Source organism: Limulus polyphemus, unplaced genomic scaffold, assembly GCF_000517525.1.
Source record: "Limulus polyphemus unplaced genomic scaffold, Limulus_polyphemus-2.1.2 Scaffold837, whole genome shotgun sequence".
In the NCBI taxonomy this organism is placed as follows: domain Eukaryota; kingdom Metazoa; phylum Arthropoda; class Merostomata; order Xiphosura; family Limulidae; genus Limulus; species Limulus polyphemus.
The window spans coordinates 94,619-110,840 of record NW_013666447.1 but is presented as its reverse complement, the minus strand read 5'-3'; the positions used below and the strand labels follow the sequence as shown (position 1 = coordinate 110,840).

The 16,222-nt window shown below is 32.3% G+C and overlaps 1 protein-coding gene across 1 annotated transcript; it reads left to right on the top strand.

The window, feature by feature from the left end:
• The first annotated feature begins 1,857 nt into the window (after positions 1–1,857).
• On the top strand, positions 1,858–14,435 carry LOC106460797 (uncharacterized protein C1orf109 homolog). The gene is made up of 4 exons (XM_013920537.2): positions 1,858–2,409; positions 8,800–8,979; positions 12,794–12,906; positions 14,139–14,435. The coding sequence occupies exons 1-4, from the start codon at positions 2,042–2,044 to the stop codon at positions 14,192–14,194; spliced, it is 717 nt and encodes a 238-aa protein (XP_013775991.1). The 5' UTR covers positions 1,858–2,041; the 3' UTR covers positions 14,195–14,435.
• Positions 14,436–16,222: the final 1,787 nt, after the last annotated feature.

Sequence of the window (16,222 nt, the reverse complement as noted above, 5' to 3'; positions counted from 1 at the left end):
AGGAGTGCAAAAATACAGAGAAGTCAACAACAAAATTAAACAAGGCATGAATAAGGCCAAGGAGAACTGGTTAAAAGAACAATGCAATGAAATTGAAGAAAAGTTGAATAACAACAACAGTAAAAAAGTGTACCAAACAACCATAAAACAAAGGCAAGCCACTACCATCCAAGACAAACCAGGAAAATACCTCATAGAAGAACAAGAGATCCTCCGTTGGTGGACAGAGTACTGCTCAGAACTATACAACCACAAGACCAATGGAGACCCAACGGTACTACACTGCCCTCAGACAAATGAAGAGGACAACTATTCTATACTTTGGGAAGAAGTAGAAAATGCAGTGAAATCACTGAAGAAAGGGAAGTCATGGAGTTGACAACATATCAGCAAAACTGGTTCAGGCTGGGGGAGAAACTATGATCACCACCCTCACAACAATCTGCAATAAGATCTGGCAGACAGGAGCATGGCCCACCCCTTGGACTCAGTCTAGGGACATCATACTTCCCATTAAAGGCAACCTACAGCTGTGCCAAACCTATCAAACAGTCAGTCTCATCAGTCACCCGAGTTAAGTCATGTTAAAGGTCATATTACACAGACTCCTCCAAGTGGAAAATATAATTGCTGAAGAACAGATCTTCAATCTCAGGATCCTTTGTGAGAAACATCTACAACATCAACAAGACCTTTATTATGTCTTCATAGACTTCAAGAAGGCCTTTGACAGGGTATGGCATGCAGTGTTATGGGCAACCATGAGGAAGTACAACATCAGTGCCAATTGTTTGTTGAGTAATTGAAAACCTTTATGATAAGGCCATGAGTGTAGTCCTCATAAATGTCAGCTTAAGGGACGGGTTTCAAACAATGGTTGGAGTTCGACAAGGATGCCTACTCTCACCCACTTTCTTTAACATCTTTATAGAAAGTATTATGATTGATGCTTGGGAAGATCATGCAGCTACTGTCTGTATTGGAGGCAGGCCAATCACCAACCTTCCCTTTGCAGATGACATTGACAGCTAGGCAGGAGAAGAGAAAGAACTAGCCAGCTTGGTGGAATGCCTCAACAAAACATTTACAGCTTACAGCATGTAGATTAGTGCCGAGAAGACTAAACTGATGACCAACAACAGCATCAGCATTGAGATCAATGTACGTGGACAAAGACTTGAAACAATAAAATATTCAAATCTCTGGGACTAATTGTCACAGATGAGGGTTCCAAACTTGAGATACTTACCAAGGTTGAGCAGATGATAACAGTGCTGGCAATGTTGAAACCAATTTGGAACAACAACAACATCATTCTTAGTTCCAAAATTAGGCTGTTGCACTTTCTTGTCATATCCATGCCATTTCTGTATGCTTGTGAAACAGCAGATCTAAAAAGAAGAATAAGTATAAGCGTAAAAACATGCTTTACGGCATAACCAGGTTTCATCGCCCGGGCCCCTGGGCAGTTGTCCTCCCCCCCTGTCGGCAGGTCTGAATCTAGGTCGTGGTCCAAAAACACAAACAAATAATCGAGGCGTCAGTTTATCATACGTAGTACGCTCAATATTGTCCACGTTAAACTGCAGGATTTGCGTTTACTATTTCGGCATGTCGCCAAATTCAATGTAAATTAGTTTTGGCAACTCTTTGGAAATAAACGTTAATTGTAACTTGCTAATATTATCTATTTAATTAAGAATATATATACACACTTAATAGTCTTTTGAATGTATTTCTGTACAGATAATTAAATGAAAAAATAATATTATCCTCGTCAAATAAATATCATTAAAAACGTCCAAATTCAAAGTCTTGGCTCGCCAATGAGTGTACACCGTAAGAGGGCGTGTAATTATCACGATGTTTGGGAAAAAGCAGATGGGTGCAGGGTATTAGTATTACTTAGTTTTTTTAGATTAATACAGTAATTATTAAACTACTCAAGAGTTCTGCTTTTCTGAGTTACCTCGTTACCAAGTTTTTACTAGTACTTTGTAGTGAGACCAATGGTTTAATAAACAAGTGAAAAATAGAAGACATGAGTAACAGTAGTATTAGTTTTGATAATTATACTGCTGTTACTGTAAGTACGAAACTTAGTACAACTAGTACTAGAACTAATAGTAGTACTATTTGTGAAGCAAGAGAAAAGATTTTATCACAATTTCAGAAATCATTTATAGAGATTGACCATCAGTGGAAGCTTTGGGAAAATAGTTTTAAGGAAGCTGAACTCGATGTTCATGTAAAGATACTGTCTAATTTGATTGACAATGCTCAGTCTTGTCAAAATGCAAATTTAGGAAGGGCCAACCTTATTAAACATTTCCCTGACATAAGAGAAAAGCTTTTGTTTAAAATTGAAAGAGATATTGAAGAAGAAAAGGATTTATTATCATCTCTTTTGTGAGTAATGGTTATGTTACTTGTTATCAAGCTGTGATATTTCACTTACAAGTGTTTACCTATTTAGAACATAGTGACCAATATCACATAATTGGATGTTAAAAAAAAAATACTATGTCAAATCCATTGAACAATGCCCTTTTTTTGTTTCACTGTGTTGATGCCTTTTTAGTTTATTATACATTTATGGTACTGACAGAAATGTAATAATGCTAATGCCTTGTAGTAGTTGCTCAAAACCTTGTATGCTATATGCATGAGAGGACATGGGTTTGAAAAAAAAAACTGTTGAGGACATTTACTCTTATACCAAACTATTAACTTCTTCACACATGTGCTGGTTTGTGAGATAATTTCAAAGTTGCATTATTTTTTCCACTCAAGTCTATTTTTGAGGATTTCTTGGTTCCATCTGGGGCCAACTTTTGAATATAGCAAGTGATGAGAGAGGTGTTTTTTAAGTGTCATATCATTCATATGCAGGATATAAATTGATTTTGGTTTTCTATAAAATACAAAATTTTAATTGTTATAATTTTTTGAGGTATAGTTCATAACAAAAACATTTGTATAAAATCATAATGCCATTTATTTATTCATCTAAGGATACAATTTATTTCAAACAACCAGTAATCATGAAAACTGCTGTCATTTATCTTAATAATCAAATGTTTTCTATTGGAAAGTGTGTTTTTTTCATCACTAATTTACTTGAATTGTTCTCCCCAGTTCTAAATGAAACTGGATGCTGTTATGAATTCATCCATGTTTACCTACAGTCTTGGGAATATCACGTGTCAGATTACACATTATACTGTGTGCACAAAGCACTGACACTTGGCAGGTTGCATGTCATTTAAGGTGTATAAAGCACAATCACTTGGTGGGTTACAGATCATGCAGGATACTAACACAGTAGAAATACAGCTAGGCCAGAAGGTTACAACAATGACTACAAATTTAAATTTATTTATTGGAAAAGAGTAACCAGTTATAACACCTAAACAACAAGCATTATTCACATATAGATATACAATTCCAAGCACTTTCCTATTTTGAAAGCAGATTTGTTTAAAAAAAAAGCAGCAATGGTAATTTCTAAAACAGTATTTTAAATATTTTAAGCATATATTTTTAAAATTATTTGTCGCATTTTGACATCGGAAATTCAAACTGAAAACACAAAATCTCTACTTGGGTCTTGAAACTTGAAGATAGGAAACCCTATATGTAGTCTTCAGCTAAAAAGAACACATCAATTTTCTTTTTAAATCTGCTAATTATTACCACCTGCTTTGCAAGCCAAACCTTTGGACAAAAAAAAAGGCAATTGTAGTATTAATTATTTCTGTCAAGAAAAGGAAGATAATTATATTGGTTCACCAAGCCTTTAACCACTGCTGTACTCCAGACCGTATACAATAAAATTGTGTGAGAAATGTCATATAAACTTCAAGGGACCTTTGGTCCTTCAAGGCTGTCAATACACATACACACCTTAGAGAAAAGTAAAAATTTAAATTCACCTTTTCAGGAAATAATTGATTCTCTCCTAAAATCTTGTAAAGTTCCAAACATCACATCTGTTAACAGTAGCTTATTCCAAAGCTGATTGCTCTATCAGAAAATTATACGGTTTTAATTGGACTGTAGCCTGTTTTATCCAAATCTTAAAATTGTGACCTCTTGTCTTAAGAAAATATAAAGGAATCAAAGGCTTTTATAATATTAATCTCCTAGACATATTTTGTAAAGTTTAGTAAGATCATCCTTGTTTGTGTGAAACTAAAAGAATGCTTCTATCCCCAGACTCATCCCAGTAGCTCTCCTCTGAATTGTTACTTTCCTATGAGTCAATATCCTTTCTTGTATATGGAGACCAAAACTGTATACAGTATTTCAAATGAGGTGTAACTAGTGATTTGTCTAAATCCTTTTCTTCAATCATGCTATTGAATTGATTCCAATCTATATTAAACATGAGACCCAAATTATGATAACTCAAATGCATTACAATTACACTCACTGTAATTATAGGTCATTGGCCAAATATTTGTCTAGCTTACTAAGTGATCCACATCATTCTGTAATACTTCAACATTCTCAATACAGCTAAACTTACTCAAGAGTTTAATGTCATCAGCAAACTTTACTAATTTATTGATTTTGCCCCTACCAGTATCCTTAATGTAAATATAAAAAAGCAAAGGAACAAGTACTGATCTCTGTGGTACTCCACTTGTAACAAAGATCCAGTTTGGCTGGATTTAATTAATTGCACCCTTAATAAATCATTGTAGATTGAAACATGTGGAAAACTGATTCTCAAGTCTAATTATATGCTCAAAGTAGTACATCCTCCAATATATATACAGGTGTAAAAATTTAAAAAAGACAAACTTGGTATTGCAAGGGCTGAGATATTGGCATGAGAGATGGACAGCTTTTCATCCTTGTATAGTAGATTTCACTGGCGTATTAAACTCTGTTTTTCTTGGTGTTGATATTCAACAAGATATAATGATGTTGTGGCTATTCGTATCCAAATGTTCCCTTACAACATCAATAACTATGTTTTTTTTTGGATGTTGACACGAAATCCACTATAGCATCTGCTCTAGTTGGTTTCTTAATTAGTGGATGAAGAAAATTCCTATCAATCTCAAGAAACCTACACAAAAAGCCAGTAACAGTATTTTTTTCCCATTTACTTCAGTAACCTCAACCAGTCCACATTTTTACCAAACAGAATCACTTCTTTTATAAGCTTTCAGCTTACTTTTTACCAGCTGAATTTCCTTTATGTTATTTGAACGATTTGTATGATAGATGTTATAACATTTAAAATGTTTTTGTAATATTACCTTAATATTCATTTAACATACTAAATAAAACCAATAGTATATAAATTCTAAATGTAATTTGAGTAAAAAGTCATTTCAGTCATGCTAAGAGCTGCTTGACAAAAACATAAGGTAAATTTGCATTCTTATTCTTTAATTTATGTGATATTTTGAAGTGTGAATGATAGTGTGATTAATTCCTAATAATTTAATGTAGAATATCCTGCTTGTTAAATAATATTTGGCATCGACATTATTCATGTCCGTTCTCTTGTCATTTCAAAAGTGAATTGTGAGTTTTGCCTGCATGGTCACCATAAATGGGAGATACAAAACAAATGCTTGGACAGATGCCATGTTTTACAATATATATATAAGATGTTGTTTGAATTATCTTAAACTTTTATTATTTTAGGTACATGGATGTGATGGGTTACTTCTAACTTGGATTTTTTTTTATCTACTTGTTTCTATGGATGTGGAAGAACTTCAGGCCATTGTATCAGAATGTTTAAACTGTTTTGTTGTACAGACTCCAAATCTTTTGAAAAATCTAGAGGTGGAACTATCATTGAACCAAATCTTATTTTATTTGAATCCCCAGTGAATATTCGGTTATTTACTTATGCTTTGCATTTATCTAGTAGTGAGTCATAACACACTTGTCTTAGTGAATGTTACATTTTCATCAGAGATAGCATGCATAAGATACTTTATCTTTTTATGTATAATGATGCAGCACTCAGAATTTTAAGTTTGAACAAAATTTTGTCTTTATGATAATACCCTGGAACTTAAAGTAACTCTACATATTTCACAATTGTCATGCTGTAATTTACTGAAATTTAAGGCAGAGGATGGCTGATATAAGAATGTACGTAACTTGCCAAAGAACTGAATGTAACTGTTTGTAGTTATGTACCTGATTATATATGCAGCTTCTCAAAAGTCTCATTATAAACTGTTGCTTCATTGGCACCAATATATTCTACAAAAAAGAACATCTTCCTCAACCTCATTTTCTGAACTTTAACACTGGATAACCAAAGTTTAGACTAGATTTTTCTTGTGTCCCTCTACATACAAATCATTCATTATACATGATTATAGAATCCACTTTAATTAGCATAATCTTTGGATCTTTTCATTCTTCAGTAGTTTAATAACATACATATTGTTTACAGCTAAATTTACCTGTGTGTTATGTAGTCTTGCTCCCATATTCCTAGACTGTACAGGGATATAAATAATGGAACAAAATTACATTCACTTGAGGGAAGGCTATCAGGAAGATTACATTCCCTCGTGTAAAGGTGTATTTTCTCATGAATTGTTTTTTTTTATTTAATCCATGCAATATTTTTATTTTCATTGATCATAACTAAAGGAATACAGATGGACCAAGCATTCCTGATTGAGAAAGCCAACTAAAGAGATGAAATTCCTCAAGCAAAGTTAAATTCCTTGGGAATGTAATATTTCGATCCCTGCTATATTTACAGTGCATCTGTATAAATATAATGATACTCTATGTTGCCTGATCATGTAACCACTTTGCAGGATGTGGATGAATGTCCACCAGAATTGATATCGAGGTTCATTAGGCCCATGTGGGGATACGTACAAAGTTTTAGTTTTGTGTTTTGCAGTTTTTATGGGTATTTTTTACAATTACATACGAGGGAAGCAACTTTTCAGGTCCTAAGGTAACCTTTCGTTAATCATGAATTTATGTAACTTACATCCAAGGGTTGAGTATTCCAGCTAGTATATATATAAGTAATGTATACATTAATGAACAAAAGGTGAAAAGTGAATATTACACTTTTTTATTATTATTTTACAAAACAATTTACACCCAGAATAGACAAAGGGTGAAGGCATTATTTAGTTGGAACTTTATTATTGAGTGATACTTAGATGGAAAACAACCCTACCTTTTTCATTATTCTTTGGCTTAAAGTTGCATGCTAAGTTTTGATTGTTTTATACTTTACACAAAAGCTGAGTATAAGTGAAAAAGGACGCTTTGAATCATGACCATTGTTTAACTGAACTTACCCAGAGTGGTTATTTTTGTTTCAGCATCTATGATATGTGTATATATATATATATATATATATATATATATATATAAAGAACAAAAATCTGTATGTCAGTCTGTCTATTATCTAACTACTAGTAGGTCACTGGGCTATTCTCCTGGCTACTCCTGATGCTCTGCTTCAATGGGGTTGGGCCCTAGTATGTTGATGTTGTGTGGGGTAGCTTGATGAGGGTTGTATAGGATGTCCCACTGAGGTTGTCTTCAGGGGATGGCTGCTCCCAACAATCTTGATGTATATCCATGGCCAGTAATGCACACTGTTTGAGATGGGATGTTCCACAAGATCACTAGTAGGTTTTCCTCATGATATATTTGCTTCATATATGTGCCCGTTCTGGACTGTACTAACCCATGGACTTTCATGGGTAAAGCAGAAGGAGATAGCTGCCTATCCCTGCTGTCCCTTACATTGAATAATTCAGGGATCTTGTGGTCACTCATTGCACTGTGTCTGGTGTCAGCCATCCTTTGGACTCTCTTCACCGTGTCCCCCACCTATTCTGCTATGGAGTATGATAGTCCTTGCCACTTTTCAGTTCAAAGCCACTGGGGTGGTGGACTATGGAAGTGACTTCCTGAATGTGATCACTTCCATTCAGTAGAGAGAGTTATAGATGGCATTTGATCCTCCAATCATGCTCATCACCACCATGCGATGGTCCTGGAGGTTGATGTTGTACCCAGCTTCTGTGCAGTTCTGTCTGGAGTAGATCCATCACAATACAGTTCACCACTTTGATTGGGATTCCTGTATTAAATCTATACATAGAGTGTTTTGTTTGGTTTAAAAAAAATGAAATGGGTGCTGGAAAATCATTAGACAATATAAAGACCCCCTCTTTTTCCTGAACCTTTTGTTTCCCATTTGATCAGTATTAAAATGAAGCTTGTTATTCATTAAATTGTCCATCAGAATCCATGCTGTAATTAAGCAAGTTATCTTAAAAAGCAAGTTATTATACTTAAAAAATCTTTATTGAATTTCTAAAATGTATATTTACCCACCCTGTACTATTTGTGACACAAATTTCCAATCTCAACTCTATACTTTCATACTGCTAATTGCCACTTTCTTGAAACATTGTTTAGGATATAAGTTATCACTTGTTTTTTCTATACATATTTGTTTCATATTTAAGATCTTAATGTTAAGCATACAAAATATTCAAATTTGAGACTTAGGTTTAGTATTATATAGGCTTCATCTGACTCACTTGTGGGTGTCTCATTTCATGTGTTTGTTGGATTAAGTTTTGAAACATTTCATTAGTGAGCAGAAACTCCTGTAATTGGTAGTAGGAAGTAATTTTCATAATGATAATTATTAATAACATTTTAATGCATTAGCTAAAAATAAACATCTTTTAGTAAGGTATTTTTTGTTATTATTTTCTACTTTAACTTAGAATAACACTAAACTGTTGTTTTTGTATTTTTTAGGAAAACTCTCCAAAATATTTATTCATCAGTATCCAGTCAATGTGATAACAGTTTTAAAATATTTGAAAAATATAAGCTAGATTTATCTAGTGTTGCTGAAACTCAGAAGACGGAAGTGTGGCCATCTATATCACAGATGTTGCAATGGTTAAAAGAACTAGAAAAAGCCTTTGAAAATGAGTATCCTTTTCATCATTTACTTCAGAAAATTGTGTATTGCACAGGGTTTTTCTTATCTTCATATTATGACCATTTATCAGACTCATCTCAATATTAAAAAAATGGATATATAGTAATTCCAATTTAGAAATATTCTAAGTTGAATTTATAAAATCTACATATTAGGTATTTTTGGGACATTTGACAAATATGCAACTAGTTTTTGTCAATGTGTAAATTGTATTTTTGACAAATGTGTGTAATTTGGAAAGAATATTCATGTTAAAAACTGAGTATCATTATTATCTTTCCAGATCTATAAAAATAGATGCTAAGACCATATCTAATGTAATATAATTTTCTCTCTCCACATACATTTACCTGCCTATCAAAACTTGGAAATAATTCACACACTTGGCATACACTGCACCATCTCGCTAAGTATCTAAGTATTATACAAACAAACAATTCTGGAAGAAAACATTTTACCTCAGAACTAGTCTACCTCTGCATGTAGGTTTCAAATGCTTACGGTTATTCAAGCCACCATTAGTAACCTTATCCTTCTATAAATAAAAAAAAAGTTCTCCTTATCCATTCTTTAACAATACTAAAAGTTGAAATCAGATTGCTTCTGTTTATTTTGTGATCATTTAGGGTAGCTTGATTTTCCATCAACCTTGTCAAGTAGGCTGGTTTCTTTCACAAGAATGCTCTCTAAAGATCAGGAGTTTTTGTCAAAAAACTCCAAGTTAATTAGAACAGTAATTTTCTCTTTGAATCCATAATGAACACTGTTTATCAGGATCCTTTTTTAGAAATGATTCTCCAAATGAGCTGTAATATTAAATTATAACACTTCATCAATGAGAAGTCAAACTGATTTCCAGTTCCAGATTTCTTTATGTTTTTTTTATTTTTTTGTAAATAAGAAACATATTAGTAATATCCTAATTGCCAGTAACTCTTCAACTACCAAATATCTCTCAGAAACTACTTTAATCTTCAATGGATTGAGTCATTTGCAGAAAACATGAACTATGATGTATTTTCAACTCTGAAATGGATCTTTTGCCTCCCAAGGTGCATTTCTAAACACACATGTATAAAATCATTCAGCTAAACCCATTAAGTATTGGATTTGGCTCAGCAACACATCCAAGAATCCTAAATTGGGTGATGCTATGTTACTGCTATAACTTTCACTTTAGGCTGATTGGCTGCAGTAGTAAGAGTGTTGCTTGGCATGACCTTGTTTTAATCCTGATCTTGCTACCTTGGCTACCACTTTCTTAGCATTCCCTAAGTCATAAAGTATGAGACCTTATGTCTGTATGCATCATGGCCCGTAAAACTTGCAGACAAGGCTTGGCTTACAGGTGGATATATGAATACGTTGATCAGATGATAATAGTGATGAAGGAGCCATCACTGGCAGACATAAACACATTAACAGTGGCTGCATGTGCAAAATTTCAAGGTACAGATAGAGGCATGCAAAAAAAAAATGTAATGGCATAGGTCTCTAAGATTAGACAATTCTATGTCTAAATGTATAATTAGGTAAGTCATAAAGGTTTCTGAGTTTGGTTTGTTCATTCAGACTTTCTGATGCTTATGTATTCTTTGTATACATAGCTTTTAAGAGGTCAGCATGATCCCTGAAACCCCCAAAATTCTTGCTTCACTTAAATTTTGAATAGTATATTTCAACTGGACCACAATTTCTACAGACTTGATTTAAAAAAAAATAATTTAAAACAGCATTTTCTTCTGCTTTAATGAAATCAAAATTTTGCTGTTCATTACCATTAAATCCCTACAGTGGCTCAGTAGTAATTCTGTGGACTTACACACTAAAAATCAGATTTTAATACCTGCTATGGCCAGAACATTAAATAGCACATTTTGTAGTTTTGTGCCTAACACTCGGTAAACATTAATGTTAAATGATTTCCAAGATAAGGAATCTGATTTTGTCTTTTCTTTCTCAATAACATTGCCTGTAATAATAATCAATGGATGATTTACAATTAACTCTTTTTTTTTTTGCTCTGACATGCATAATACCTTTTAAAATTTGAGTTGAAGTTTTGTGTATGAAATCTCTCAAAGTCCCTTTTAGCATAATATTTTTAACTTTATATCTCAGAATTATTTATTCCATAAGTATCTTTAATTTAAACGAAAGTTTAATGCTTTTTATTGCTTATAATCATCTTGATATTTTAATTGAAACTAGTAAATTTTCCAAGCAATTTTTACGTTTAGGCCATTTACATTTTATAAGTAACTGACTAGGCCCTGTACCTCAGGGAGGACATTGAGTTACTGTAGATTGTACTGTGGAGGGTGAGTAGGATTATTCTGAAGGTAGGTGGGTTTTTGTATGAGAATAGTTCAAATCAGGGAGACTTACCTCTGAAATACTGATAGCATTTCCTTGTTGAGTTGAGCTTATGCTTTCAAGAAACATATGACTCAAAATTTCTGAGTGTCCTTTATATATGTGTATAAAATATACATCACCCATACTACACTCTCCCACCTTCTACATGACTTGTTGTCCATGAGTCAGTCGATGTAACATGATCTCTGTTTTCCCTCAATAAGTTAGATTTTTTCTTGACAGTCATACTGTATGAACTTGTCAGTTTGTGCACCTTTGTTGGACCTTACCTACGCAATTTGCCGGTAGTGTACAAGGCTGATAGGATCAATGCATTCTCAGCATTAGTAGATTCTATTAATTTATATTGGTATTACTGACAGGTATTCAGTTTGTGTGGATGCTTCATTTGTATGCTATGCACTTTGTTTATGTCCGCTTAATCCTCATAGCTTTCAGAGTCTGCAGAGCTGATATGGTCTGGTATAGTGTTAGCCCTGATCTGTGTTTTACAGATTTAGTCAGTTTATATTTTCATTCAGACCTGAGAAAAAGTATTTGAAAGTCCAACTTGATTATTGCTCTTCTCAAAGCAGCTTTGTATATAAACCTTTCAGCCATGGGGGGTGGTCAATCTCACCATTTGTTGGTAAAAGAGTTGGCAGTGGGTGGTGATGACTATCTGCCTTCCCTCTAGTCTTTCACTGCTAAATTAGGGACAGCTAGCACAGACAGCCCTCGTGTAGCTTTGCGCAAAATTCAAACCAAACAAAACATTTGATCTGTCATTATCAGTGTTACTTTAAAATGGTTTTCCAACAAATTCTTCCTTAGTTCCTGCTACAAAATTTGCTACTAGCAAACATATTGCAGGTCTACTTTTGCTATGAGCTTTATTACACACGTGTATTTAAAACACAGTGTATTTAAAACTTTCATCTATAATCAGTGAATACCCTCTTTAACAAAAAAAACTTCTGTTTGTGTGCTACTTAATACTCAAACTTTTTTAATAGTTATTTACACCACATAGCTAAGATTTTCTTCACTGGACATTTGGTACCACAGAAAACTCAACATTTTCCACCTCTTTCCTTAGAAAAATAATCCACACCAGTGACTCAGCAGTCAGTCTGCAAGCTTATAACACTAAAAAATGAATTTCAATACTCACTGTTTGCATAGCATGGGTACCTTATTGTGTAGACTTGTGCTTAATAATGAACAAAACAAAAACAACCTTTGATTTATGATTTTTTTGGTCTTTTTTAGTACTACAACTCCCTTACTCAATATCAAGAGAAATTAATATTAATTGAGATTTCTTCATGAATGAAAAACGTATGTAGTAAGATGTATTATGAAATTTATCAATGGAGTGCTATAACATAATGAGATTTATACCATAATTATATCATAGTTAATTTCCTGAATTCCCGTATCAAGATGTTTGGTGAGAGAATTTGTTTTAGAAAATATGGACCTGCATGAACCTAGTACCACTGAAAACCTAATGAAGATCTGGTGCGATTATTCAAAATTGAGGATACTAGTTAACGGTAAGTAAAAAAACAACAACAGAGTATGCATGATTTTTGACATTAAAAAAAAATTCATTTGGTATAATGTAGTCGACACTGGATATAACAGATATAGTACAGTTGACATATTATGACACAGTATTTTTTACATTCACTCAGAAGTTCTTATTTATTTTGTTATTTCAAAGTGTTTTTAATAATATTAAATGTCAAGAATTATCAGTACTGAGAACACTTAAAGTACGAGGAATAACGGTCAATTTCAAACCCTATTCTTCTCAATCTATACGAGTCTCTTATACGATGCTCAAGATATTTCAAGCATAGAGCTTGAAATGTTACCCAAGAAACAGTCTTTAGGTTAATTGTAGATGTTACACAAACTTTTGTAAAGCCTTTTTAAAAGAAGAAAATAAAGATCTTGTTGAATTTTTAATTTAATACTTTTATGATTATAGTACTTAATGTATTTTTTGTTAGATATTTTTATTATAGTTGTGCTATGTGGTGGAATCTTAGTTATTACAATAATTTGTGGTATATTTTTTAAATCATGGCTCAAGTTACTGACTTTTTTATATATATTCTGTTTACTACTTTCTGCATAGTGCCTCATATTCAGTAATTTGTTATGACACTAATTGTAAAAACCTGACCATATAACTGGGTGAAATCATCTATTTTCTGTGTAAGATACACAGGGAATCCCAGCAATAATTAGTGGGACTAATGGTAATATTGATTTTTATTTTGAGTGACTCAAATGTTATCAGGGACTCTGTATTCAACAGTCATGGGCCCACAAGCAGTTTGGTGCATGAATAGTTTAGAAAGATGTGCTTTAAAAACCAACGGTAATTATAGGGTTAATGTGATAAAACTTGTTGTTTGATTAACTTTCTCAAATCTTGAAGTTTATTGAGAACTGAAGTAGTATACAGCAATTCTATTTGTTTACCTACATATTATGATTGTTTAAAACTTCAAGTTGTAGACAGTACTTTGATATAACTCACTAAATCCCTGTAGCTGGTGTTATTACTGAAATCTTACTGCATTACGCAAACTTAGGTATTAGTTTTACCTACATGTATGTAATTAGGTCTTCTGGGCTAAAAGTTGAAAGAAGTTTGTAATATATAATCACTGAAACATAATTCTCAAAAAAGGATATAATATTTGTATTTGTTACAGTTTGAGAAGGCACAAATAAATGCTGCTTAATAATATGCCTTTTTTTTATATAACAGATGTGATGACATTTGTTAGCTTTTTCATTCAAGCAGATCTGACCAAAATCTCATAAGAAGACAAAGTACTGAAGGCACCATGAATATTTGTTTTTGGGAATAATGGTTTACTAGTTTTATAGTAGAGAATTGGGAAGGCTTCATAAGAAAAAATGTGCTAGAGAAGTATGTATGTGTTAATTTGCAAAACGAGGTAACTTATTAAGAACTGTAAATTATTACTAAAAACCTTAATTTGAGTTTTTGTCATGTGTATATCAAAATTGGATTAATAAAGAACACCTTAAGATATCTAAATGTTTTTTGTTTGTGTTTTATTTTAAGAAAATCATAAATTAACTATATTTAGCACAGAACAAACTGTGAAATAGTATTTATTTCATTAAAATATACATGAACCATGCATTTATAACAGAATTTTCATAGTTGCATTGTGCAAAACAATTGTTAGATTTTTCACATAATCATGTAAAACTACATGTGTATGGATAGCAAACTACAAGTTCAAAATCATTTATATCTTTAAAATGATTCTTTAAGTAAAATACACAAGTATATTATATTCATCTTACACTTATATTCGAGGAAAGTTTATCTTATGATATAACTTGGGATATTTAAGCTCCCATCTTAGATTAAAATCTCATGTTGAATTGTAGAAGTTGCATTTTAAATACACTGGATTAAATGTTTTCTTAGTTTACTGTACTATATAGAATAAAGATTGTTTAAGCTTCCATCAAAAGTACCTCATGATCATCAGGATGAAGAGTATAACTGTCTTATGCTTGTAATTAGTGCTTCTAAATATTATATGAATAAATATTTATCGTTGAACTGCTTAGGCCAGGAGAAACTTGTAAAAATTTATATTTCAAATTGAAATCAATTATAGTCAAAACTATTATTGGATGATAAAGTGGAAGTATTTGAGTTTTCTTGGAGTAAAAAGATTAACTTGAGCAAGGCTCAAATTTACTCTCCATGTGAGTAGGCGAATAAACTAACCAATAAGTACAGTGGTATTCGTAATTCTGAGCATAGTTTTCACCTAATTTTGTAAAGGATTAGGCCAATTTTAAGTTATTCGGACTTGAGAGCTTCTGCGCCGTCTTTTGGCAATTTTAAAGCAATTTTTAAAATATTTTTTCATTGTTTACTCAAAAGATAAAAATGGCAAACTAAATGTGTAAAATATGTCGCATACACTAAGATGTGTTTCTAAATACCAAAGCATTATTGCTAGTGAAATTTAGTGTAAACTATTTGTGTTATTGCAGAATCGACCATTTTGCTCACAATCTTACAAATATATCACTAGATGTCGCCAGTTATCAACAAAACTCGTAATGTCAGACGTTGAATTAATCATAGCCTGTCACAAAATGTTAAGTAGATCCTCAATTTTTTCAGTAACAAAAGTACGATTGAACAAACAATACAAAAATATGAGATATGTTTGTTTTCTATAAAGCTACGTTTCAACTTATACAAATTCTCAGAGTTTATGCGGTAACAAATACGAACGTAATTAAGTATTGGTAGTCTTCAGAGTAGAAATAAATGGGTGTATTTTTATCCTATAGAAGGAAATACTTAAATTTTCTTACAAAATATCGTGAAGGATATTGCTTTTTTATGGGGAAAAAATCACTTAAAATATTAATATATATTTAATTGCATACAAATTGTATGACTATAAGTGGACCAAGTATTTTCTGCATGTCATGTAAACTAATGTTTCAAGAGCTTTTTCTGGGAGTATATAACTACTGTGATCGTTCTTGTTCACTGTGTCTCATTTTCTTGTGGAAATAGGTCTCAAAGCCTTGTTGGTAGATTACGAAGAAATGTTTATGTAGAGAAAAAAATAACAAAAGGTGACGTTGGATAAGTTAGTTAAAATAGGAATTGAAGATCTAGTAAATTATTGTGGAAATCACAGTTATGTATATATATATATATATATATATATATATATACAACTATAATTTAATTAACTAAATTAATTATTTACGATGATAAACGTACCGTTGTGCTACAGATTAGAAAGGTAATAATAAACGAACAGTGGTAAGTTACTT

Bases quoted from the DNA above. Each gene is read 5' to 3' on its own strand.
- LOC106460797 (XM_013920537.2), top strand. From the start codon at position 2,042: ATGAGTAACAGTAGTATTAGTTTTGATAATTATACTGCTGTTACTGTA. The intron at 8,980-12,793 runs GTATCCTTTTCA...TCCCGTATCAAG, and splicing joins GAAAAAGCCTTTGAAAATGA to ATGTTTGGTGAGAGAATTTG. The intron at 12,907-14,138 runs GTAAGTAAAAAA...TTTATATAACAG, and splicing joins ATTGAGGATACTAGTTAACG to ATGTGATGACATTTGTTAGC.